This window comes from Sciurus carolinensis, chromosome 16 (genome assembly GCF_902686445.1).
Source record: "Sciurus carolinensis chromosome 16, mSciCar1.2, whole genome shotgun sequence".
NCBI lineage: Eukaryota > Metazoa > Chordata > Mammalia > Rodentia > Sciuridae > Sciurus > Sciurus carolinensis.
Window position 1 is genome coordinate 27232301 of NC_062228.1, and position 26911 is coordinate 27259211.

General features: G+C 40.5%; 1 protein-coding gene across 2 annotated transcripts in view; it reads right to left on the reverse strand.

The window, feature by feature from the left end:
* The window catches only part of Nup93 (nucleoporin 93), a 98997-nt gene extending 80625 nt beyond the window's left edge, over positions 1-18372 (reverse strand). For both annotated transcript variants that reach the window (XM_047529621.1, XM_047529620.1), the window contains exons 1-2: positions 18294-18372; positions 5619-5811 (exon numbers count right to left, since the gene is read on the reverse strand). In XM_047529621.1, coding sequence (XP_047385577.1) covers positions 5619-5797 — 179 coding nt within the window. In that variant the 5' untranslated portion in view covers positions 5798-5811; positions 18294-18372. The remainder of the gene's footprint in view (positions 1-5618; positions 5812-18293) is intronic.
* Between the last annotated feature and the right edge of the window lie 8539 nt (positions 18373-26911).

Consider the following 26911-nt stretch of genomic DNA (forward strand, 5'->3'; position numbering starts at 1 on the left):
TTTTTAAATTAGGTTGTCTGTCTTCTATTAATCAATTCTAAGAGTTTTGTTTTTTTTTTTTTAAACACATTCTGCATACAAGTCTTGTAGCAGATATATAATTTGCAAATATTTTCTCATTCTGTAGGTGTTTTGTTTTTTCACTTTCTTAAGAGTGTCCTTTGAAGCACACAAGTTTTTAATTTTGATGATGTTCAATTGGTCCAGTTGTCCCAGCACCACTAGTTGAAAAGACATCTTTCCACACTGAATGGTCCTGGTATCCTTGTTGAAAATCAGCTGATCACAGACACATGGATTAATTTCTGGACTCATAATTCTATTCCATCAATCTACATGTCAGGATCACATCCTTATGCCAATATCACACAATCTTGATTACTGCAGCTTTCTAGAGGTTTTTAGGGAATTTTGTTTTGGTACCAGAGATTGAACCCAGGGGCTCTAAACCGCTGAACCACATTGCCAGTCCTTTTTATATCTTTATTTTGAGACAGGGTCTCACTAAGTTGCTAAGTTGATGAGGCTGGTTTTGAACATGCAATCCCCTTGCCTCAGTCATCTGAGTCCTAGGATGCCAGGCATGTGCCACCACACCCAGCTCTAGAAAATTTTGAATAGGAAGTGTGAGTCTTCCAACTTTCTTCTGCATTTGAAAGATTGTTTTGGATATTATAAGTCCCTTATATTTAGGAGCAACTTGTCAATTTCTGAAAAAAAGGGCCAAGTGAGATTTTGATAAAGAGTTTTTGTTGAATCTGTAGATAAATTCAAGGAGTACTACCAGACATGGTGGTACACACCTGTAATAATCCCAATGGCTCAGGAGGCTGAGGTAGGAAGATCACAAGTTCAAGGCCGGACTCAGCAACTTAGCAAGACTTTGCCTCAAAATAAAAAAAAAAAAAAAAAAAAAAAAAGGTAAAAAGCTGGGGATGTGGCTCACTGGTTAAGTGCCCATGGGTTCAATCCTTGGTGCCAAAAAAAAAAATTGTTTTTGAAGAATTTTAACAACTTAAGTGTCTGATCCACAAACATGGATGTCCTTTACCTGCTTTTTAAAATAAATGGTAGAGTTTTTGTATACTTTCCTCTACCTTGCAGTTTTTACTTAATAATATGTCCTGTAATCACTCCATGGTATTGTATTTTCTCATGATAGTGTATGTTCCTTGGTACTATTGACCAAGTTTTCCAGTATATAGATATACCACATTTATTCAACCAGTGCCCTAACAATGGACATTTTAGTTGTTTTCTGCTTTTACTATTACAAATAATGCTACAAAGACTATCTCTCTGCGTGAGATTTTTCATGTTTTATCAATATGTCTTTGGGATAGATCCCTAGAAATGAAATTGCTGGGTCAACTTTCCTAGCTATTTCCAAATTCTGTCCCATGGTACTTATCTCCACCAGTGATATGTGCCCGAATTATTTAATTCTGTAAAGCTGAAACCCTCAGAATTTAAAAATTAACTCTTAGAATTACTAGGAGAGAATGGTCATCTAAATGGGTGGCATATGTGCAGTATGGCTTATACTTAGCATGTGCAGAAACCCTGATGATGGGAAAGAAGGAAGAAGGAGACAAGGGAGTGTTGATGAAGGAGGTAGGAAACCTAGGGTAGAGATGGTTTTATAAATAAAGGTGTACCAGAAACTTTCAATTTTTAAGGATGGAAAATTCCAAAGGTTCCCTGCCTTCCACCTGCCCCATTCCTATGAGCTTAATAGCCCCCATGAGAAAACCATGGGAACTAGGGTCAAACAGTCCAGTCCTAGGACAGCTGGAGGACAAAGGCTGTTCCCAGTTTACATGGGGTAAAGAAAAAAAGTCAGGAGGCCTGGGTTCAAGTCTCACCTGTAATTTACTATTGAAAATCTTATGTACATCACCTTTTCAAGCTTCAATTTTTTTCTCTGTTAAATGTGAAGAACAATCTCTGTCTCTCCAACCTCTCAAGTTTTGCAGACCATTCAGGAGAATACCTATCCTTTGGGAACTAAAAATCCTTCAGGAATTTGCCATATGGTAAAAGTCAAAAGGTTCTTACTTATCAAGCTGAATTTGAATTCTGGTTGTCCACTCGGTATCTGATCTTCCTCATTTATAAAAAGGAGGTAACCTTTATTTCACATGGTTAGTTTAGAAGAAAATTATATAATACATATTAAGTGCATGGCACAGTGCCTAACAAATATTAAGTACCTAAAAAGACAGCTTAGTAGTAGTATCACAAGTGAAGTTACAATTTGCATGTAACTTTGGTCAAATAAACGTTTGCATATGCTTTGCATGACCATGAAAATAAAACTGTAAAATAATAAGCAAATTAATATACATTAGTAACCTTAGAAGATAAAGTTAGAGGGAGAGAATGACTGCTGGCTTTTTCTTGTATACCTCTAGGTTGTCTGGCTTCAGAATTTGAATGGAAAAATCCAGCAAGCCATCTGTTATGGTTTGGATGTGAGGTGTCCCCTAAAAGCTCATATGTGAGACAGTGCAGGAAGGTTCAGAGGAGAAATGATTGGGTTGTAAGAATCTTAACCCAATCAGTAAATTAATCCCTGATGGGATTAATTAAAGTGGTAAAATGTGGCTGGAGGAGGTGGGAATTGGGGCGTGGCTTTGGGGTATTTTGTATCTGGAGAGTGGAGTCTCTGCTTCCTGATGAAGCAAGCTGCTTCGCTCTGCTATGCTCTTCCACTATGATGTTCTGCCTCACCTTGAGCTCCAAGGAATGGAGCCGTCCTCCTATGGACTAAAACCTCTGAAACCGTCAACCCTCAAATAAACTTTTCCTCCTTTAAAATTGTTCTGGTCAGATCTTTTAGTCACAGCAGCAAAATAGCTGACTAAAACACCATATCTGATAGGAAAAGTGGAGGATGCAACGGATGGTAGCACTCAGAGAGGGCTTCAGAGATACTGATATTATATATCTTAATTGTGCGATATGCAGGTGGATATTCATTCAATTTATTAGTTACAGCAGGAATCACTAAACTTATTCTGAAAAAGACAATAAATATTTCAGGCTCTGAAGGCCATATAATCTGTCAAAACAATTCTGTTATTGTAGTACAAAAGCAGCACAGATGATAATATGTAAACAAATAAACATGGCTGGGTTCCAATAAAACTTTTAACAGGTTGGATGTGGCTCATTGGCTAGAATCTGCAAACCCCTGATTTACACCTTTAAATGTTATACATACTCTTTTTTATGTGTGAAAAAACTGAATAATTTTAAAAAATCAAACACACACAAGAAAAAAAAAAAAAAGCTATCAAATCCATTCCCCAAAATGCAAAATCCAACACAGTATAAAATAAGAGAATTCTGCACAAAACAATTTCGTCTTAAATCTACAATCCAAACTAACATCTTAAAGACAGAATTTTCTTTCAAATTTTAATTTAAAAATGTTTTTTCCCACTCTGTTCTTTCTTCTGTCCTCATCATGTACTAAAATATTCACATCACACTTTCTGTCTCTGCTTATCAAGAAAATGGAAAAATACAGTCATCAGCCCTTTGGTTTCTTTTTAAACACTTGCCCCACCCTAAGCCCATTCTTTCAATGTTCCAACTTCCTCCTCCCTAAAATAATGAATTTAAGGTAGAAAGAGATGAAGAAGAATGGAAATTTACAAGAAAGAGTATGACTGATAATTGTTACCAAGAAAACATTTTCCTTTTTTGCTCTTAATAGGCTGTAAAGCTGATGCAATTAAATTATAACTATAGCAACTCAGCTGGCAGCACGGGCCTTGAGCTCCAGCAGCATCTCTGCGCACAGCAGAGCCTACACACTTGAGGCTGGGGGGAACTGCAGGCAGCCAGGAGCAGCAGTAAGGGGCCTGCAGGGAGGACAGCTTAGCAGAAATGTCTTAAGGCTGGTTGGAGCTTTGGAGGACAGTGTGGGCGAACAGTTGGCTGTATTTCCCTCCAAGGATAGATAGTTTAAAAAAAAAAAAACCATGCCAGGGTTCCTCTGACTTGCCTTTACAAATGTCAACAGAACCAGAATCAACTAGTATTTTAAAAAATAACAATCTGGGGAGGTCTACTGAAAAATTTCCACAACATCCTTATGACACTGCAGCCAAAACACTGAGTTCTCTCTCTCTCTCTCTCTCCCTTTTTTTTTTTTTTTTTTTTTTTTGGTACCAGGGATTGAACACAGGGACATTCGACCACTGAGTCACATATCAGCTCTTTTTTATATTTTATTTAGAGACAGGGTCTCGCTGAGTTGCTTAGGGTCTCTTAGGGTTTTAGTAAGTTGTGAGGCTGGCTTTTGAACTTGCAATCCTCCTGCCTCAGCCTTCTGAGCCACTGATATTACAGCTCTGTGCCAGTGTGGCTGGCCAAAACATTCAGCTCTCAAAATTAGTTGCAAAAAATAATGTAGGTCTCATATTCACTCCTGTAACATGTACTATGTACCTGAAACAGACAGTATGCCCACCAGCACTTAAGTATTTCTCAAAGTCAAGAAATGAAGACTAAGGCAATGTCAGAAAATTTCCTGCATTTCCTGCACAGAAATCTCAGTGACTTAGTTCCAGGCCCACTAAAATCACAGTAGCAGCTCCCCTTTCAGCCTACCATGGCTCTTCCATCAGGACTATAGGAATGTGTGCTCTGGGTTTGAGTCTCATCTCACCACTAGACAACTGAGTAATCTGAGAGAGTTACTTGCCCTCTCTTAGTCTTTGTTGTCCCACTGTTATAAGGGGATCAGGCAAAATCTTAAGTCAAATCAAGTTTCTGACAAACAGTAAGTAACCAGTAAATCATACTTCTCACAGAAAGCAGCATGGTTTTCTTTCTGCCCCACCCCCCACATCATAAACTCCTTGAGGGCAAGGACCATGCCTACCTAATTCATGATTGCAGCCGCAGATATGGTCCAGGCTTGGCACTGGAGACTCTAAACACGACTGAGAAACTGACAACCCAATCGATGCTGCAAAGAAGCTGTAGCTGCTGCCCCAGTTACTCAGCATTTTCCCTGAGTGGCAGTCTCTTGGGGCTCACCCACTTTGCTGTTTTACAATCAGTTAGAAGGCACTATATTTCAAGACTTTTCAAAGGCAGCCTCTAGGGTCACTGACAATAAGCAGACAGAATTACTTTTCAATTAGATGGTTTCTCATCACTGAGTACTCATCAATTTTTTTCCAAATACCCTTAAAAACTGCTCATTGCTGAGGGCTTTCTGGCTTAGAAGGTACAACTTATCTGCAGGGCCCACATCTACTAACACATTACAGGCCACTTATGACTCAACAGCCAGCAAATCCAAACAGGAACAACAATGACCAGTTTCTGCACGATGGAGCTCTTTCAGTCCCCTCCCACCCTGATCATCTCTGCCCATGATATGGGCTCAGAGCTTAGTCAGGTGGATAGGCAGGAAAACCCCAGAGAAGCAGGGAGACAAAGGTTGCCAACCTGTTTACAAAACCTCTCTTGAGTTCCTGAGAATGTGGCTTGTGACTGTCATTCACAGACTGCATCCAAATTAAAGGCAGGAAAGAAGAAACAGATTCTGGCCCCGAACCACTCAGTACCAGCACTGCCTCCCCACCAGTACTCACGCCTTGACATCTGCTGTCTCCTGGGACGTGCGTGTGAGGGTACGGGAACGCAGGCGCTCGCCGGCTTGCTGGATCTCCTGTAAGTTCCGTTCCACATGGGGAAGCTCTGAGATGCCCTCAGTCTCAGCAGCAAGCTGTTCAGCTTGCTGAAGGAGCTCACCAAATCCCTCAGTATCCATTGGAAATACAGATCCTAGGTGGAGGAGAAAAAAGAAGAGACCTAAATCAAGAGAGAGATAAGCTTCAAATACTGCCTGAATATTTTACAAGCTTAATGAAACACTAGGACTTTTTGTAAACAGAAAAGGATACAGCTCATCAACAAGCAGATTTGTTCCTGAACATAGCCCAAGAACAGGCCAGACACAGAAAATGAGTCAGGCTGTGAAGAAACACATCATTTCTGTGCATATTGGCAGCCCCAAGATTGATTTCTGCCACCAGAACAAATGCAAAGATATTAAGCTACAGACCAGAATTCCTGCCTCCTTCCACACCCCAAGGCAGATAGAAACGGAAGCCACCTCTGGGAGAATAAGAGAACAATCACCCCACATCTCCTCTTCCTTCAATTGTCTAAGAAAAATACCATGACCCAAAGGATGCCACCCAATGTATAGGGCCTTACCTCATATGATACTCACAATAACCCCCTGAGGCTCCTGAGTAGACAGAAGCAACCCAGGTCCATGGAAGCTTAGTTCTGGGCCCAGAATACTTCAATTTGACTAAACTGAAACCAGAACACAGGTCTTCTTCCGACTAACCCCACTCCCCTTTATTTGTGTTAGTATATATATTATTTGTGTTATTGAAGACAACTGTTCACACACACACAGTTGTCTTCAATAACACAAAAGACTTTTTTTATTGCCCAGGTCTCCATTCATACTTTTTTTTTTTGTGGTGCTGGGGACTGAATCCAGTGCCAACTGAGCTATATCCCCAGCCCCATTCACACATTCTTTAGCTTACAAGATTACTAAAGGCAGTGTCCATTCACTATGCACAACCTTCAGGACATTAGACTTAATTGTTACTATACCTACTTTTAGAAATACCATCACTACTAATAATTATACTAATACAAATAGCAACTAGCTGTTAGATCATGAACATTATTAGCAAGACCAGCTGTTTCTCCAAAATGACAAGAAAAGCCCAATGAATAGTGTTGCTATTTAACACACATTTATAATTCTTAAGTATACCATACCATATTTTATAGATGGTCCAGTATAAAAACATTCTCCTTGACCAAGAGAATGTTCTTAACTCCTACAACCATTTAAGTCAATATGAGATAAAATGTATCATCATTATTCTTTAAAGGAAGAAGAAATTTCTTTAAACAGAAGCTCTGGTTGCTTATTCTTTCCTTCTTTGTTTTAAATTCCTGGCTTCTATCACTTATTCCTATTGGTCTAGCATTATCGTTATAATGTTAATGTAATATATAATTATATCTCAGCTATGGAGTACAGGTTAATGTTAAAAGGGCACCATTACCACCATAAATCCACAGCAGGAAGATAAGGACTTTTTAAAATGAGCATTAAAGGACATTAACTTTAAATGCAAGGGCATAAGGTTAGAGCAAAAATAGCTTAGCTGGAGTAAACATGAAAACACTTTGGTACTCCATATGAAGTTTCAAGCTGACTTTAACAAAAAAATCAAATACATCATCACTCACTCTTAAAACTAAAGTTTCTAGAAAATGATTATAAATTTTTTGACCTAATAGAATCAGGATATAACAGGCCATCTCTGCCTGTGGGAGAATGGGGATGGCAGATAGGAAGGTATTCTTTAGACCATGCCCAATCCCAACCCAACAATCAGTGTTCCTTTTAAATTCAGTCAGATTTTACCCCTCCTCTGCTTCAACCTCGTGAACAGAAGAGTGTGCAGCAGATGGGGCCCCAGGTCCCTTTACTACCCATATCCATCTCCAGCCCCTGTGCCACTCCTTCCCTAGACTCTGGCCGCACTGGGTTCTCCTTGCTGGTCCCCATGGATCAAGCACGTTCTAACCTAAAGTCTCATGGCTAAGTCCCTGTTTCAGCTCAAGTGTCACCTTGCCTTTGAAGCAAACTCAGAACACTCTATTTAAAAATGCAACTGAAGGGGCTGGGGCTGTACCTCAGTGGCAGAGGCGCTTACCTAGCATGTGTGAGGCACTGGGTTTGATTCTAGTACCACATAAAATAAACAAATAAAATAAAGGCATTCTGCCCATCTACAACTTAAAAAAAAAAAATGCAACTGAACCCAAGCTAGTCCTTCCCCATCTCCCTTATTATCACCTCTGCTAGAAGACAAACTGCACAAGGACAGAATTTTGGCCACTCATGTACCCCAAGCTCCTGGAACAGTGCCTGGCACCAATGCCTGGTGCTCATTTGTCGAATGAGTTGGAGAGTTTTTACTCTTCTACTCATTGGAAATATGTCCTTCTCAAAGATTTCCTGCCCTCCCCTGCCAAATCAGCAACCCCTGGCACACAGAGACCTGAGCAAAAACATTCCCTTCTGACTACCAACTGATACTTAACATTTTGGGTGCTGCAGAGCATAAGGCACTAATAGGATAAGTGGCATGAATTCAGATCACATTTGGTCCAGACAAGTGCTTTCCCTCTAAATATCCAGATGAAAATCAGTGGTATTTCAGAACAGCCAAGTTTTCAGGTAAGCAAACTCCAAACCAAAAGAATAAATAGAAAGAATTTTCTATATAACTCAGGTTAGGAATACAAAGAAAATGAGTTTGTTCCACATCTGCTTTGGAGAAAAGAAAGAGATATATAATATCACATTTTTGTTTGTTCATTTTTGCTTTTTTGTTAGTTTGGGCTTTTTTGATACTAGAGATTGATACCAGGGGCACTTTACCACTGAGCCACATACCCAGACCTTTTTATTTCGAGACAGGGTCTCATCAAATTGCTGAGGCTGGCCTCAAACTTAGGATTCTCCTGTCAGCCTCCTGAATTGCTGGGATTACAGGTGAGTACTGCCACACTTGGCTTATAATACCACATCTGGGGAAAAAATGGACCTGTCCTGTATTATAACTCAAATTGCAGAAATTTCACAAAAAAAAGTTTTATTATAATTTTCAAATCTATACTTTGATATAGTCATCATTCCATTTCATTAAAAAAGTTTTCAATTAATGGTTGATTTCATAAGCATAGTTTTTATCCTCTCCACAAAATAAATATCCATTTATCCATAAAATAAAGACTAAGCCACTTAATCAATTCTAACCCAAGGTAGTGAAGAAGAAAAAAAAAAAAAAAACCAACCTCCCCAGATTTGTCCAATAAAGAATTTAAATGATCTGGGAGAGAAAAAAAATAAAAAATCCAAGCTTGGTGTTGGGAAAATCTGCACCTTTGGGGAACTATGGAGAAGGGAGCCAGGAAGAAGTCAGAGTAAGAATGCTCAAAGTGGGATCTAAAACTGCAGCAAAGCTGGGGCTGGACAGGGAAGGGTCAGCAAGGACAGGCTGACAGCACTAGGACTCCTCTAGGTCAGCAGTGATAGACCTCTGTGCGATTATGAGAGGCCTTTGGCAACACTGAGAGGTGCTTTGCAGAGCATCGCAGTAGGTACAGGATCCAGAGAAACAAACTGCCAACCACCCAGGATACTGAGCTTTAAAATGAAGGCAAATTTATCATTGCTGTTAGAAGATGGAATTGGTTACCCTTGGGGTCGGGATGCAGGGGGACAGAGAGTCATGAAGGAGGCTTCTAGGGGGCTAAAAATTTTCAGGTTTTCTATCTGAGTGCTAATTAACAGTGTGTTCACTTATAAAATTCATCAACCTAGACATGATCTGTGTGCTTTTCTGAACATGCATCACACTTCAGTAAAAAAGTCCTTTCTAAAACAAAGGACAGTGACCCACTGTTTTTCAGAGGCTGCAGTAGGACACTCTGTTCTGCTAAAAATGAGGAATGCTCTTAGTGGAAAGTTCCCATGATCTAGATCTCTTCACCACACCTAGAGGATGCTGAGGAAATTAAAGAAAGAAAAAAAAGAAGTCCATAGCTTTAGAGAGATAGTTCCTACCCAGAGATAAAGCAAGGGGTGGCCAGACTTCCATCACTTCACACTGGTTTGCATTCACCTATCACTCAATATCCAAAAAACATGACTTTTGGGGGTACATAAAAATTCTTAAATTGGGGGGAAATCCCCAAACATCATATAAGTTGAAATAAATAACATATAAAGGCCAAGCAAAAATAATTGCAGTTCACTTGCTGTTAACAAGTGAGTCTTAATTATGAAAAACATGATCATTTCTACATCTCAATATAATCATATTAAATATTTAATCAAGTCAGAAAAGAATACTTAAACATTCAAACTGCTAAGTCCTTCTTAACCATTTAAAATCAGTATTCTAAAACAGTGGCCCCTCCAGGATTCTGCAAGTGATCAGAATCTCAGTGTCTGATGCTATACATGCTTATTATATTAAAATGTCTACATATCTGTTTTTTGTGATTATCGGTTCATTAGTTTCTTTTAAAGCATCAGCCACAAGTAGAATATCTCTTTACATTTACCCTGGGCTTGTGAACGCCCATGCTGGGGAACCACTGAGTTCTCTAAAGACCACTGGGTCACCCAGAAATGATTAGGGATGCACACTAGAGTTCTCTTGACCCAGGGCTATGCTACTTCTAGGACATACCCCAGAACAGTGGAGACCTCAGAACCTCAAAGCTGACAGGGACAAAGGATCATATGAAAGGCCTCAGGACTATCCATCCTAGACATGACAGCCAAACTTTTGCCAAGTTTCTAGTCTCCTAGGGCAAACAGTGGATATTTTAGGTTTTGTGGGCCATCTCTGTCACAACTACTCAACTCTGCCACTGTAGCCTGAAAGCAGCCATAGATAGTAGGTAAAAATAATAATAATAATAATATCTGTCCTCTAGAAAAAACTTAATCATGATGTTAAAATTTGAATTTCATGTACTTTGGACACATCATGAAATATCCTTCTTTGGATACTTTTTCTTTTTCTCCCTGCCACCCCCAAACCCCAACTCTGCCTCCATGACTTAAAGGTATAAAATTCCTGCTTACCTTATTTGACTTGGCAGGAGGATTCCAAGTTTAAGGTCGGACTTAGCAATTTAGTGAGACCCTATCTCAAAATTAAAATAAGAAGAACTGGGGACATAGTTCAGTGGTAGAACACCCTGGTTCAATACCCAGTACTGAAATAAAACAAAAACCCATGTTTGTAATGGGTGATAGATACACATTAAAAAAACTGTTTTCCAGAAGTTCTTAATGATATAAAGTTGTGATTAAATAAATTATAATTTAATGTCAAATATTTACTAGAATATTTTTTGAAGCCGAGATGTTTATAATTAAATGATAAGATGTTGCCAAGTTGGCAACTTCGGAAAAAACTAAAATAGCACTTTATATTGGTATAAATCAGCAGTTTTTACAAAATACTTTGTGTAGAGCAACCCCTTGAAGTAGGTAGATTTTATCACCCCCTTTTTATAGATGAAGAAATGGAAGTTGGAGAGATTTGGATTTTATCTCAGAGATAAACTAATCCACTTTTTGTTCTGCTAGTAAGTGAACAGTCTATATTTGAACCAGTGGTTTGGGTTCAAGGTTCAGTCTTCTACTTACCCATTCTATTTAAAGTATTTTTTTAAAAACGTATTGTATTATAAATTAAAAGTTTAAAATAATCCTAAATAGGAAGAGCAGTGTTAGTTGCAGATTTTGAAGAAAAAAATGTACAACTAGCAATATTGGCTATTACTTCTAAAAATGAAATCTCTCCCTTTGACAACATCAAAAAAAGTACAACAGAGCTACTTTTTGGTAGGTTGCAGGATCTGTGTAGTGGAAAGGGGCAATTTTGGGGGATAGTAAAATTAGAGTTGCTCAATTAGTGGCAATAAGTATTATTTGATTATATCATGCTCCTCAATTTACAATGGAGTCATGTCCAATAAGCCTATTGTAAGTTGAAAATATTATGTCAAAAATGTACTTCATACACTTAACCTACTGAACACATGGTCTAGCAACACAGTACACATGGAATCTGTTGTTTCCCCTTGTGATTGTACGACTGATTGAGAGTTTTGGCTCTGTCACTGCCCAGCCTCTCAAGACAGTATAATATGTCATACTGGTAGTCTAGAAAAAAAATCAAAGTTCAAAATGTGATTTTTATTGAATATATATTAATTTCATACCATTGTAAAGTCAAAAAATCATCAAACCATCATTAAGTGGGGAACCATCCATATTGAAATTCTGCAGGGAAAGTAGCTGGCATATCTCCCCTTGCAAGTCATTGATTCAAGAGAGATTCCTTTAATACCAAAGAAAAGAAAAATGCCCTTATCTTTACTCTTTTATCTATCTAGGCCCTTTGTATTTCTTAGACAACTGGGTTGTTTGGATTGTGGATAATAAAGAAGAGGAAAAATTCATATGGGTTTTTTAATATGCTGCACTGTATTTGAAAAGGACATCAGTTCCCTCCAGCATCCTGTGTATTAAGTTAGAAGCACATATACAGGACAGATCTCATCATATACAGAATAGATTTCTTCCCCAAATACACTCTTCAAATAAACAGTTTAAAGAGAGAAGAGGAAAGGCATACATGTCACACCTTTGAACTTTATAAATATTTTTACTACCCAGTCTAATGAAGCTAATTTTGCCAGGATGTATAGGTAGTAAGCACTGAAGCAGGATCTATATAGTAGGTTCAGCTCAGATACCCTATAGGGGTTTGCAACAACAACAACAAAAATGCTTGAGGCTAAAAGTGTTTCAAATTTTGGATTTTTTAACTTCAGATTTTGGAAGATTTGCATATATATAATAGATATATTGGGACTAGGACCCAAATTTAGACACAAAATTCATTTGTTTCATGTATACCTTTTAAACAGAGGCTGAAGTTAATTTTATATAATATTTTTAATAATTCTGTGCACAAAACAAAGTTTCTTCTATGGCATCATGTTTTTGCTCAGTGAGTTTGATTTTGAAGTATTTTGGATTTTGGGTTAGGGATACTCAACCTGTACTGGTTCAGATCGTCTCTCTTCTTTATGGTTAGAAGACATCAGTTCACTTTCACTGTACCTACCAGCTGTCAATTACAACAACATCCAAAAAGAACACATCTTAATAGATACTACTGTTCTGAGTGCCAAGAAAAGGAGTAAAAGGATGATAAAATAAAACAGTTGTCACTGGCCAGGTGCCATGGTGCAAACCTATAATTCCAATGACTCCAGAGCCTGAGGCACGAAGACCACAAGTTCAAGGCCAGCCAGCAACTTAAGGAGAACCTCGGCAACTTACTGAGACTCTGTCTCAAAATAAAAAACACAAAGGGCTGGGGATGTGGCTCAGTGGTAAAGTATCCTTGGGTTCCATTCCCAGCAGACATACACACACACACACACAAAGGTTGCTGAGGGACTGAGGTTGTAGCACAGTTGGTAGAGTGCTTGCCTAGCATGCACAAAGTCCTGGGTTCAATTCCCAGCAACAACAACAACAAAAAAAAGGTTGTTGAATAATTCTTTATAGTCCCAGGAGACTAAGTAAAAGATAGTACAGTAAGACCTCATTTTAATTCAGAAGACAGACTTCTGGAGAAAATAAAGAACTAAATAAAATAAAATAAATTAACCTAGACAGAAAAGAAAAACTCAGGTAATTTAATAACAATAATGACCTGAATGGCACACTTGTATTAACTGATCTGCAGTGAGCAAAGAGAAGTAACCTGGTAGCACATAGAAACATAAATAATCCACATAAGAAACTTTCTTATAAAGATGGCCCATCTGGGGCTGGGGAGATAGCTCAGTTGGTAGTGTTTGCCTTACAAGCACAAGGCCCTGGGTTCAATCCCCAGCACCCCCCCCCCAAAAAAAAAAATCCACAAAAGTAGGATATTTTGTGAAATCTTTAAACTCACTTTATTTCTCAGAAGAAACAGTCTCACTCTTATGGTAACAGAAATCATCTATACACAAAGCCTTAGAAATGACACTGGTTCCACCTTACAACTGGCATTAAAGAAGTAGATCATCAAGTCTGCCCCAAAAGGCCTTTGGCACTGGATCTCGCTAAGCCAGTGATTCTCCACTGGGGGTAACTGTTCCAAAGGGGACATTTGAAAATATCTGGAGACATTTTTGGTTGTCAAAACTTGGAGGCAGAAGACACACATTATAGGCATCTAGTTAAGAGGCCAGGGATTCTGCTAAACATCCTATAACACACAGCACAGCCTTCAACAAACACATATTCAGTCCCAAATATTAATATTCGCAGCTTGAGAATATCTGCTATAAACCAAAGAAGGCTTCTTGTCCTGAGGGCCACGACACCAAGATTAGAACCACTAGGAAACCCTGGAAATACAGGCATTTTTTAATATAAGAAAAGTACTAAACCTTTTGTCAGGTTCTAAAAAAGGCCTAGATCCTTCCCCCTCACAGAATTATCCCATCTGAGTTTTTTATAGTGTTATATGCACACCCTGAGGTACCACACAGCAACTGAAAAGATCAAACTACAGCTCTGTGGATCAACAGATAAACTTCACAGACATAATGGAGAACTAAAGAAGCCAAAGGCAGAAATAGAACACAGTATGATACTATTCATAGGGTTCTTAAAAACAGGAAAAACTAATCTATGGTGCTAGAAATCAGAACACAGGTTATCCTTATGGGCATGGAGAAATGCTTACCAGAAGCATTGGACTCAACTGTGCTCTTCAAAATCCTTTTGAAATCCTAACCTGCAATGGGATGGTACCTGAACATGGTGCCTTTGGAGGTAATGAGATTTAGATAAGGTGATGAGAGTCCTCAGAATGCAATTAATGCCCTTAAATAGAAAGGAGAGACACCAGAGAGCCTGCCTCCCCCAACGCACTCCTCCTCATGCACATGAACACAGAAAGGCCATGTAAGGACAATAAGCAGCAAGATGACAGCCATCTACAAGCAGGAGGAGTCCTCACCAGAATCCAACCATGCTCAGACCTCCAGACTCCAAAATGGTGAGAAAATAAATTTCTGTTGTTTAAGTCACTCAATCTACAGTGTGGTATCTTAGCTGACAAAGGTGCTTTGAGTACTGGAAAGATTCTTTATCTCAATATCAACGACTGTCACATAAATGAATACACAAAAAAATCATGGAACCACACCCTTAAGGTTAATATTTTTTAGGAGAAAACCAAGAAACAACATTGAAGAAAACAATTAGCATTACTACCACAAAGCAGAGCTCAGAGATTTTTACTTTTCATTTTATACCCATTAGTCTGAATTTTTTTCAATTATATATATGATCTAATACAATTTTTAATAAAATTTGTTCATTTTTAAACTGCTCTAAATTCCCTACTTCAGAGTATTTATATTACCACTGCCCCTGAATCCCCAATAGCAACGACAGTCACATCCACACCTGCCCCTTGCACTGAAACTCCAAACCAGAGTTTCCAGGCACCACCTGTGCATTTTTTAATATGTATGTCTATGTCTCTGTCCCTCTCTCTCTCATACACACACACCACACACATCTCACTGTGCAGTTATCTGTCCTTGACCACCACTACCACTGGCTACCCTTCCCCTCTTCCCAACTCTGGCCCTAGCTGCTTCTCTCAGGTTCTCATTCACCTTTCTCCTTTGCATCAGAGCATAACTCAGACTGTACACTTAAAAATGTCCCTCACTCTCCAGGCTCAGAAACCAAACACACATAGATAAAAGAAAGCAAACGGGATTCCTCATTATCCAAACTAGTGCTTCTCCCTAAAACTATGAAATCAAATTCTGTACCTTCAGAAAACATTTCTCACTAAGTTCACAATCCAAGCTCTTATTACCTGAATCGACTTGGAAAAGGTACTTATGTCCTGGCAATGTCCTTAACTGTTGCTTCCATCCCCCTTATCATGTGGCCTAATTTCCTTTCCTTTAAACCCAGTCCTTGTTGAGACGCTAGAACAGGGACTCCCTCATTCTAACCCCTCCCATCTCACATCACCCTGCTCCTGGTGGCCACCTCAATCTTTCCAACATCATTTCTTGCCAAAAGTCCTCGCTGGTTCCCACTAAGAGGGATTCAGATGAAACACTGCTTTTGACTTTCTAACTCCCAGGATAAACCCTTTGTATAGTCATCTGATTTACTCTGTCCCTGACCATTCCTGTCCATGCAGTGCTCTGTATCCTTGCCCATGCCATTTCTCCCAACCTTGCACTGCACCCCTAAGCTCCAGCCAGCAACTCCACTCATTAGTGAATGACTTTGGGCAAAGTAATTACTCCCTACAAGCCTCATCTGTGAAATGGAAAAATAACTGTGCTTCCCTCACCTGCCACACAGTAACCACTCAATAAACATTAGCAATTATTATTATTCCAGTCTTACCCACTGTTATGGCTTGAACATGGTTAAAATATGTCCCCCAAGAGTTCATGTGTTGGAAGCTTGGTCCCAGGGTGGTGCTATTATGAGTTAGTGGGACCTTTAAGAGGCAGGGCCTGGTGGGAGGCCACACCCCACTCTATGGATTCCGGTCTTGCCAAGTGATTTCTCCCTCTTCCAGGGGTTCCACCACTATGCCATAGCCCATGAGTTCCAATTTGATGGGGCCACCCAGTCTTGGACTTTGCCTCTAAAACTAAATAAACTTCTTTCTTCATCAAGTCTTTGTACTTGCTGTTCCCCTTGCCAGAAATGCTCTCCGATATTCCCAGGACTCACTCTCTTATTTCAGTCGGTCTCGCTCTGTTCAAACATCCCTTTCTCCTTTATTAAAAAAAAAAAAAAAAAAAGCCCAGAGATCACATTTTATATTTGTATGTTTGCTACTGTGGTGTCCTCCATAGGAACATCAGTCCAATGACAGCAGGCCTGTTGCATTCACCACTGTATCTCCAAATCTACAATAGTGCCTGGAACATTGATTTATTTCTTATTTATTGAGCATATTATTGTGTATCAAGCCTTTGTGCAAGGCACACATCACAGAATAAAACATAAACCTACCCACACTCATATTCTAGAGGGGAAAGACAAACCATACACAAGATAAATAAGTAAAATACAAATGCCAAGAATAACAAAAGCAACAAAGGAAAACAAGAAATGAGGAAAGCCTCACTCATTAAATAACCTTCATCCCTAATGAAGACCTGAAGGTGGGAGAGTAAGCCACATGGATACTGAACTGCCAGTACAAGGGCCCTGAGGTCAAAGCACTTCATATAGTGAAAGGAGAAGGTAGCAGAATTTGACATGGAAAGTAACATTGGATCAGATTATATAAAGCTGAACAGTTCACTGTAAGGAGTTTGTGTATTATTGAGATGGGGACACAATGGAGAGTTTATTAAGAAGGGAATATGATTTGATGGCCTATGTTTTAAAAAGATCACTTTCTGCTCTACGGAATACAGAAGGAAGAAGACCAAACAGGAAGCTATTCCAATAATTCAGGTAAGAGGCGCTTGTGACCAGGCCCAGGGCTGTAAGTAATGATGTGAAATGAGAGTAAGAGAGAGAAAGTCAAGGATGACACAATGGTCATCCTTTTTTCTATGACTGGTATAAGAAAAAAGATGGCATGGGTAGTAGTTTGGAGAAGGAGATGATGAGGAGCTTGCTAGCTCTATGCTCAGTTTGAGTCGACTATCATCCATCTCAGTGGAGACATTAAATAAGCAGCAAGGTAAAGCTCAGGCAGAAGCCTGAGCTGGAGACATAAATGTGGGTGCTAGCCTATGTTAAAGCAGGATAAGATCAACACGAATGAAAAATGAAAACGTGGAAAATACAAACGCACATCGGAGACGAGTTGAAAGAAATAAAAAAAGCTTCATGCCTGAGGATACCCTCCCTTACTCCCCGGACACATAAGGTAAAAGGTGACCTCTGCTTGAGTTGAAAGACATCTTGGGGAAAAAAAAAAAGAAGCAGCAGCAGCGACGAAACCTCCTTTCCCTAGCAGAAGGGTAAATTCGGAGCAGAGGGTCGTCCAAACTTGGACCAAAGACCCATACAGTCAGTCGCGTAATTTTTTAAAAACAGACTCATTAAACTTGGCATCGCCTTTGCAGAAGGCAGGATGCAGTGAGCCCAGGGAAAGGGGAGTCACCAGGCACAGGTTCCAATCATTAGCATCCCCCGGGATGTCAGTACAGGAGACAAGCCAAGGGTTGACAGAAGCTCAGGGAGTCGCCTCCCCGCGACCCCCTCCCTCGAGGGCTACAGGGTGTGAGGTATGCGAGCTGACGCGGTCAGCGGGTAACCAGGCCCTTGTACCGAGGACTGGCGCCCGGCGGGCTAGCGCGGAAGGTGGCGGGGGTGTGGCGCGCCGCGGCAGAGCGCCACGCTGGAGGAGGTCCCGGGGCCGAGGCCCTGAGCGAAGAAACAGGACGGCCACAAGGCAGCCCGGCGCCACCGCCGGCTCCGGTGTGCCGACTGCCGTGAGGCCAAGTGCGAGCGGCCTGGCTCCCAGCGTGGGGGCAGAGCTCCGCCCAGCCTGTGGTCCTGGGTCCAAGGACAAGCCCCGGGCGCAAAGCCGCCGCGGTGACACGCTTACCTAGCACTGCAGCCGTCCCTGCCACCCGGTCCGGCTTGAGAACGCGGCCGCCGCTACTCGCGCCGCCCGCCCGCACTTCCTGATTGGCCGGCGCGGCCGCTCCCAGAAGGCCCCGCGCGGCGCGCCGCCGAAGGAACTTTATGGAGACCCGCGGCGGAGGACAAGGACACAGGCGGGGCTGGGGGCGGGGCGGGGGCGGGGCCAGGCCGGGCTGTCACTCCCGCACACCCGAGGTCGCCGCCCTCACCGCTCCCACGTGTTAGGAGTCGGCTCTGCCTGGAGAAAGCGATTCAACAATTCCAGGGGCCTAAGAGATTTCCTACCCCTTATTTTACTGAGTGCCATCGAAGTGTCATGCCCTGTTCTAGACGCTGGGGACACAGTCGCGTCCACGGCCCTCATGGAGGTCTCCAGCTAGAGAGGAAAACAAACTCTTATAAGTAACTGCAGCTTATAAGAAGGGCTGTGAAGGAAAAAACAGTGCCGGGAGAAAGGGTGACCAGGCAAGGCCTCACTGAGGAGGTGACAACTCTGCTGAAACATGAGGGATAGGAAGGGTCGCGCCTGCAAATTACTGGCTGCAGAGCATTCTAAGCAGAGGAACAGGAGTGAAGGCTAAGGAAGGGAAAACAGGCTTGGTGTTTGGAGAATAGAAAGAGTAGTCCATGACTAGGACCAGCGGAACACTCCTGTTATCCCACTACGCAGGAGGCGGAGGATGGCGGATTCAAGGAGATCGTGGGCAAATTAGCGAGGCCCTATCTCAAAATAAAAAATGAAAAGGGCTGGGGATGTAGCTCAGTGCTTGACTACTTTGTGAAAAACCCTGGATTCAATTCCCAGTACCGAAATCATCATCATCATCATCATCATCATCATCTATCCTTGCCACTTTAAGTGTACCAGTCTGTTGGGCGTGATGGCTTATGCCTGTAGTCCCAGAGGAGGGGCTTGGGAGACTGAGACAGGAGCATTGCAAGTTTGAAGTCAGCCTCAGCAATTTAGCAAGACCCTGTTCCAAAACAAAAATAAAAAGAATGAGGATGTAGCTCCTGATAAAGCACCCCTGGGTGCCATCCCCAGTACCAAAGAAACATGTGTTGCTTTGTTTGGAACTTCCATAACCAACTACCATAGACCTGGAGGCTTATACACAACAGAATTTTATTTCTCACAGCTCTAGGGCCTGTGAAGTCCTAGATCACAGTGCTGGTACATTCGGTATCTGGTGAGAACCTGCTTCCTGGTTCACAGACAGCAATCTTCTTGCCATAACCTTTCATGACAGAAGGGGTAAGAGAGCTCTCCAGTATCTCTATCTCTCTGTCGCTTTCTTTGTTTCCAGTATCTCTTTTATAAGGGGACTCATACTGTTCATAAGGCCTCCACTCTTGTGACTTAATCACCTACTAGAATTCCCACCTCCTAATACTATCATCTTGGGGATTAGAATTTCAACATATATACATATATATATATATATATATATATATTTTTTTTTTTTTTTTTTTTGCTACTAGGGATTGAACCTAGGGATGCTTTACCACTAAGCTTCATCTACATCCCCAGTCCTTTTTATTTTTTATTTTGAGACAGGACTCACTAAGTTATTGAAGTTGACCTTGACCTTTCAATCGTCCTCCCTCAGTCTCCTGAGTCACTGAAATTACAGGCATGGGCCACCTCACCTGACTCAACATATAAATTTTGAGGGGACACATTCAGTCCATAGCAACTATTATCCAGCCTTATTTACTTGTAATCCCTAACACCAGCATTTAGTGTGGTTCCTTTAGAAATGATCAATGCTAATTGACAACATGTAGGAAGTGACCTTGTTCTCAGCTATTAAATATGTATCTAGATTCCACTGAGGTCTGAAAATATCCACAAAGATAATAGTATCTTGCATCTGAATAATGTTTTCTATTTTCACCTTGCTTGTTTTCTTTATGAAGAGGTTTTTTGTTTTGTGTGTTTGTTTATTTTGTGGTGCTGGAAACAAATCGAGGGCCTTGCACATGCTACACAAATGCTCTTCCACTGAGCTACAGCCCAGACCTTTTTATTTTTAATTGAAGACAGGGTCCCACTAAGATACCCAGGCTGGACTCAAACTTGGGATTCTCCTGCCCCAGTCCCCCAAGTACCTGGGTTAGCAGGCAAGTACCACCATGCTGGATAATGTTTAATGACAGCCAAATGCTCATGAACATTGCCAAATGAAAAATCAGGATATTTACTTTTTAAAGTTGAATGTTTCCATGTTGTAAAACCCAGAAACTCCACTCCTCCATACATGCCCAAGAGAAACTAGCATACATACCTCAGGAAATATGAGGAAGAATCTTCATTGCAGCACAGCTCATAACAGCAGAAAACTAGAAACAAGTCTTATGTCTATTAATGACTCCCAAAAAAGGGATAAATAAATTTTGGAATATTTTGCAATGAAACATCACACAGCAGTGAAAATGAGTGGACTACACTGCAAACAAATCTTGGAAATATAATTTAACCGCAAAAGAGAAGTACCAGAGACTACACAGTATGGTAGAGCTCAAAATTTCCAACAAAGCTTTGAAAAACAAGTAAAGCCAAATAATATATTGCTTATGCATAAACACATTTGTGATAAAACTGTAAAACATTGCAATAATGAGTAGGAAATTCCAAATTGTAGTTATATCTGGAGATATGAGGGATATAGGAGGACCACACAGGGAAAGGTGAAGGTATTGAAATGTTACAGTTCTTGGGGGCAGGTGGTTGTTCACAGTTGTTCACTAAATTATTATTCATTATTACATATAAATCATTTCATATGTGTCAAAAAATATTTTAAATAATAAATGGAAGCTGGGCATGGTGGCACACACCTGTAATCCCCATGGCTTGGGAGGCTGAAACAGGAGGATCGTGAGTTCAAAGCCAAGTCTCAGCAACAGTGAGGCATTAAGCAACTCAATGAGACCCTGTCTCTAAATAAAATACAAAATAGGGCTGGGGATGTGGCTCAGTGGTTGTGTGCCCCTGAGTTCAATCCCAGTAAAAAGAAAGTACAAAAGGCCAAGAATATCCCTTGTAGGCATTCCTAAAGAAGAAAAACAATATAGAAGGGGGGCTTATAGGGACTGGGGTTGTGGCTCAGTAGAGCACTTGTCTAGCATGTGTGAGGCACTGGATTTGATTCTCAGCACCATATATAAATAAATGAATAAAATAAAGGTCTATCAAAATCTAAAAAATATTTTTAAAATAAAGGGGACTTATTACCCCTTTCAAGACTGAGTTAAAGCTATAGTAATTAAAAATGATGACATCAACCCAAGGATAGATATGCAGATCAATTAAATGGAATGGAGAATCCAGAGACAGATTCATACAATTACATCAGGAAAACTCAGGAGAGAAAGGATGATATTTTCTGTAAATTGTATTGAGTCTGCTGACTGTTTAAAAAAAAAAAATCCCTACCTCACACTGTATACTGAAAATGAATCCCTAATGGATTATAGATCTGAATGTGATCTCAATGTGAAAAGAAAGCACAACAAAGTGTCTCAAAGAAAACAGTAGAATTGGGGACTTGCAGATTCTGGGACTGGCAAACATTTCTTAAACAAAAATCAATAATCACTGACCATAAAGAAAAGACAAAAAGATTAGGTACCATTGAAAAGGTCAGTCACTGGAAGAAATTTGCCACCCGGGTATCTAGCTAAGACTCACATCCAGAACATAAAAAGAATTCCTATAAATCAAGAACAAAAAAAAAATTCCACATAACCCAATCAGAAATGAGCTAAAGACTTGAAGAACTATGTTGCTAGACTATTTTACCAGACAATGGGTCTCATTAATTTTATCTGTCAACTGGACTGGGGCACCTAGACATTTGATCAAACATCATCCTGAGAATTTCCTTGAGAACATTTCCAGATGAGATTAGCAGTGAATTATTAGAGTGAATAGAGAAGACTGTCTTCCCTAATGAGTGTGGGCCTCATCCAATCAGTTGAAGACCTGAAGAGAATGTAAAAACTAAAAGAAAATTTATTCTTCCTGACCTCAAACTGGGACTTCAGTTTTTCCTGCCATCAGATTTGAACTGAAGCATTGGTCTACCCAAGTCTTGAGCCTGGCAGGGTTGACCTGGACAACACCATCAGTTTTTCTGGGTCTACAGCTTGCTGACTGCAAATCCTGGCACCTGTTGGCCTTCATAATCGCATGAGCAAACTCCTTATAATAAGTCTTTTATATACATCGTCTCCAGAGGTCTATAATACAATGTCCAAATAGCCAATAAGTATACAGAAGGGCTGTACATAATGTAATTAGTCATCAGGATGATGAAAATTAAATCCACAATGAAAAACAACTCTATATCCACAAGACCAAATGAAATATATATTTTTCCTTGAAATTCAACAAAAATTCACTTGTTTTAAGAATGCCCCCAACAGAGCACAATGAGGAATGCCTGTAATCCCAGCAACTTGGTAGGCTGAGGCAGGAGGATTGCAAATTTGAGGCCACTCTCTGCAATTTAGTGAGAACTTGTCTCAAAATAAACCAATAAATAGAATACACTATGCATGTTTAGGACATATATACATTTGCATAACCATTGCCACAACAAGACACCAAGTATTTCCACCATCCTACTCCTATGACACAAATCCTAGGAAACCATTGATTTGCTATCTGTCACTGTGTACTTATTTTCACCAAAAGCCATGTACAACAATGATCCTACCACCATTATTCGTACCCCCAAAAGTCCATTAACAGAAGAAGGGATAAAAAAATTATGTTGTGGCCATATGACACGATTTTGCTGTCACAACTGGGATGAAGTACGTCCACCACCAACAACAAGAATCAATCTCACAGATGATGGGTGAGCCAAATAAGCCAGATCCAAAAGTGAAATTCCATTCCTATAGAGTTCAAATCAGGCAACGCTCATCCACGGTGACAGATAGCAGCATAATGGTTGCTTTAAAGCCAGAGGGGTTGCTGGCTGGGAAGGGGAATGAAAGAACCTTCTGAGATCTGTTAATGTTCTGTTCTGAATCTAAATGCCGAGTGCATGGGTGTACTCGCTTTTTAAAAATTCATCGAGCTGCATATTTAAGATTAGTGCACTTTGCCATACATATATTATTCATTACACGACAATAAAAAGTAAAAAATAAAGTCACCTTCATTGTGGAACATGAAATATCTCTGTGGCCCAGAATTCACAGCACTTCCCCTCCTGGTTCAGTCTGGAAACTTGTTTTCCTGGTTTGGTATCCTCCATCATATCTGATATGTGGTACATGGGAGGAAGTCAAGAAATATTTCTTAAACAACAGACAGAATTCAGCTCCTCTAACTGCCCCCTATCTTCAGCTGCTGCCAGAGACGATTTTTCAGTGGGCAGCAGCCAATTACATAAAGCTTTGTGATCTGTGGCTTAGTGGTCAGCAATATTCTTCAAAAGTCATTAAAAGTTTAAAAGGAAGCCTTTTACTTTGCCCTTCAGATGGGTTTAAGTTCAGCGGCACAGAAGGTGACTTGACATTATCAAAGGTAGCAAGTAGGCTTTTACTAAAACACCAGCTCCAGGAGATGGGTTGGGTATGCTGCAGGACTGGTGTTAAGGATGCAGAGAGCAAGTCTAGACTCAACAGAGGGATGTGAGGAGCGGTTGGTGTATGGGTCAGGATATTTGAGCTGCAGATAACAATAAGGAAGTGTATTTGCTCACCTAATCAGGTCCAGGAGCAAGGTGAGCACCAGGTTCATTGATACGCAGCTCATGTTCCCATTGATACCAAGGGCTCATGTTCCATTCTCTCTGCTTTCCATTCTCCATGTGAACCCCAACTTGGGCCAATAAAGACATTTCTGGTCAAAGAAGGTAGATTTTCCTGCCCTGCAAAACAGATCATAATCCTTGGGCTCTGTCAGCACCTGGACAGATGTGAGACTGTAAAGATGTTCTTTCCAACTGGCATCTGTTAAAGAGCAGTGCAAATAAATAAAAGACCACAGCGATCATTCATTGACTCTAACCATGCACAATGTCCTGTGCTAAGGTCTTTATAAAATTTTCCTCATTTAACCCTCCCAACAACTCTCTGACAGAGGTTCTATTAATAGTCCCATTTTACAGGTGCAGAAAATGAGATTAGAAGGATCAAGGAGTTTTCTCAAGGTCATTTGTTGAGCCCGGGACAGAATGATGATCCACACAGGACTCCAGACCCATGCTCTAGATTAACCACAACCCTCCCCCTTCTCCCCCATAGTGATAGTAACATCTCCTACACTGTAGGGGGCGCCACACTTTAAAAGTGGCAAACAGGGAAGATATGGAGGAACTAGTTCTACTTTTCTGGAAGGAATAGAAAATTACGCAACCACTTTGGAAAACTGATAATTTCTAAGAAAGTGAAACACACACCTACCCTAGGACCCGGCCCTTTTACCAGCAGGTATTTGTTAGCAAAGAGAAATGAAAACACACTTATACACAAACACTCGTACAAAAATGTTCATAGCAACTTCGTTTGTAATAACTCAAGCCAGGAACAGTGGCGCATACCCATAGTCCTGGGTTCTTGGGAGACAGAAGCAGGAGGATTCCTTGAGCCCAGGAGTTTGAGATCAGCCTGGGCAATATAGCAAGACCCCACAAATCAGCTGCAGCAAAAACAAAGCACAAAATCTCAAAACTGGAAATGACCCAGGTGTCCATCAGCAGGGGATGAATGGACAAGAGAACTGTTAAGACCAGACAATTGAGAAGCGTTCGGCAGTGAAAGGGAATGAGCTGCTAATTGCTGCATCGACTTAAAAGGATCTCATAAACACTATGTCAACCGAAAACCAGACATAAAACAACAAATACTGTGCGACTCTATTTATATCAAGTTCAAGAATAGGCAAAACTAATCTATGGTGATAGAGGTAAGAATTATGCCTCAGCTGTATTAACCAGGAGAGGGCCCAGGGAACTTTGGGAAGTGCAGGGACAGAAATAGTCTACATCTTGAGCTGAGAGTCAACACAGGAGTTCTGTGCCAAAACTTATTGAGTTGAACACTTAGAATGTGTGTGTTTCATCGGATGGAATTATTTCTCAATAAACTGAATGATAATATTTAAAAAAAAGTAATTCACAGCTGCTATTCCTCTTGAACTCTGCACCCAGCAAGGAGTAGGAAGGGTAGGGTGTATGCTCATCCTGTATCCCCAGGGAATCTAAGCTCCCAAAGGCACTGTGTAGACCAGCACCTGCTCTAGAGCCTTCCGCTGTCTAATCTAAGAAAGCCTCAGAGGTGAATTTAGAACCCTGGAATTCATAAAGAGCTACCCAAAGTTCTTTTTTTTTTTTTTTCTTCCTACATCCCCAATCCCTCTTTTTCTTTTGAGACAGGGTCTCACAAAGTTGCTGAGGGTCTCACTAAGTTGCTCAGGTTGGCCTTGAACTTGCAGACCTCCTGCCTCAGCCTCCTAAGTCCCTGGGATTACAGTCATGCACCACTGTGCCTGGTTTCAAAGTTCTTAAATGGACTTGACTGCCAACTTTCTGAACTGAGATTGGAATGAATCCCACACTCTCATTAATCAGCAGCAGCTGACAATCAGATGACATTGTGAAGGTGGTAGGTTTTTTCAAACATCTGGTTGTTTTATTTGTTATTAAACATATTGACTGTTGAGTGAAAAGAAAAAAACCCATCCTACACATCTTTCCATTGCTGCTGTTTAGAAACAGCTTTGCCGACATCTATCAACTTTGTTTATGTCAAATTGGGCAATTTGTCACTGATGCTGAATTTGCCAAAAGAAAAGTACATTTGATTGACAAGTCCCCAGGGCTTCTCTCTCACTTCCTTTTCAACATTCCAGATGTTTAAAAAAGTTGGATCCACCCCTAGGAAGGCTCATCTGTGAGTGAAAAAATGTACCAAGGGAGCTTGAGGGATATGGTTCCAGTTTTTGTAGCAACTTTGCCTCCTAGAGACCTCATCTTCTTGATTGGTTCAAATTACCCTCCATTTTTAATGGCTGCCTTTCAATGGCGCCATCTGTTCCAAGGCCCATCTGTCAAGGGCTCTGTTGTGGTTATTAAATGTATTTGCAGCTGGAGTTTCAAGAAGAAGAAAAAAACTTAAATGACAAAAGAAAAGTGTCCCCAAGAGTGAAAGTAGAAAACAGAAACAGACTTGTAGCTATTAACCACACTTGGAATTCAGAGGATTTAAAGTAGTAAACCAGGATGTCTTGGTCCTCCCACCTACATTCCCAGTCCTTGTTATATATTTTGAGACAGGTGTTGCTGAGGCTGGCCTTGAACTTGAGATCCTCCTACCTAAGCCTCCCAAGTTGCTGGTATTACAGGCGTGTGCCACCACACTCAGGGCACTGAAGGTATTCTCCTAGGAATACTAATAACCTATCACGAAGGGTTGTTAAAAGGATTGAACTAATGAAAGACTAGAAAAGACCCTTGCAAATAGTAAGTGTTCAGTAAGTGTTAACTGTTTTTTTTTAATCTTTTTTTATATTTTTTTTAGTTGTACACGGACACTATACCTTTATTTTATTTATTTTTA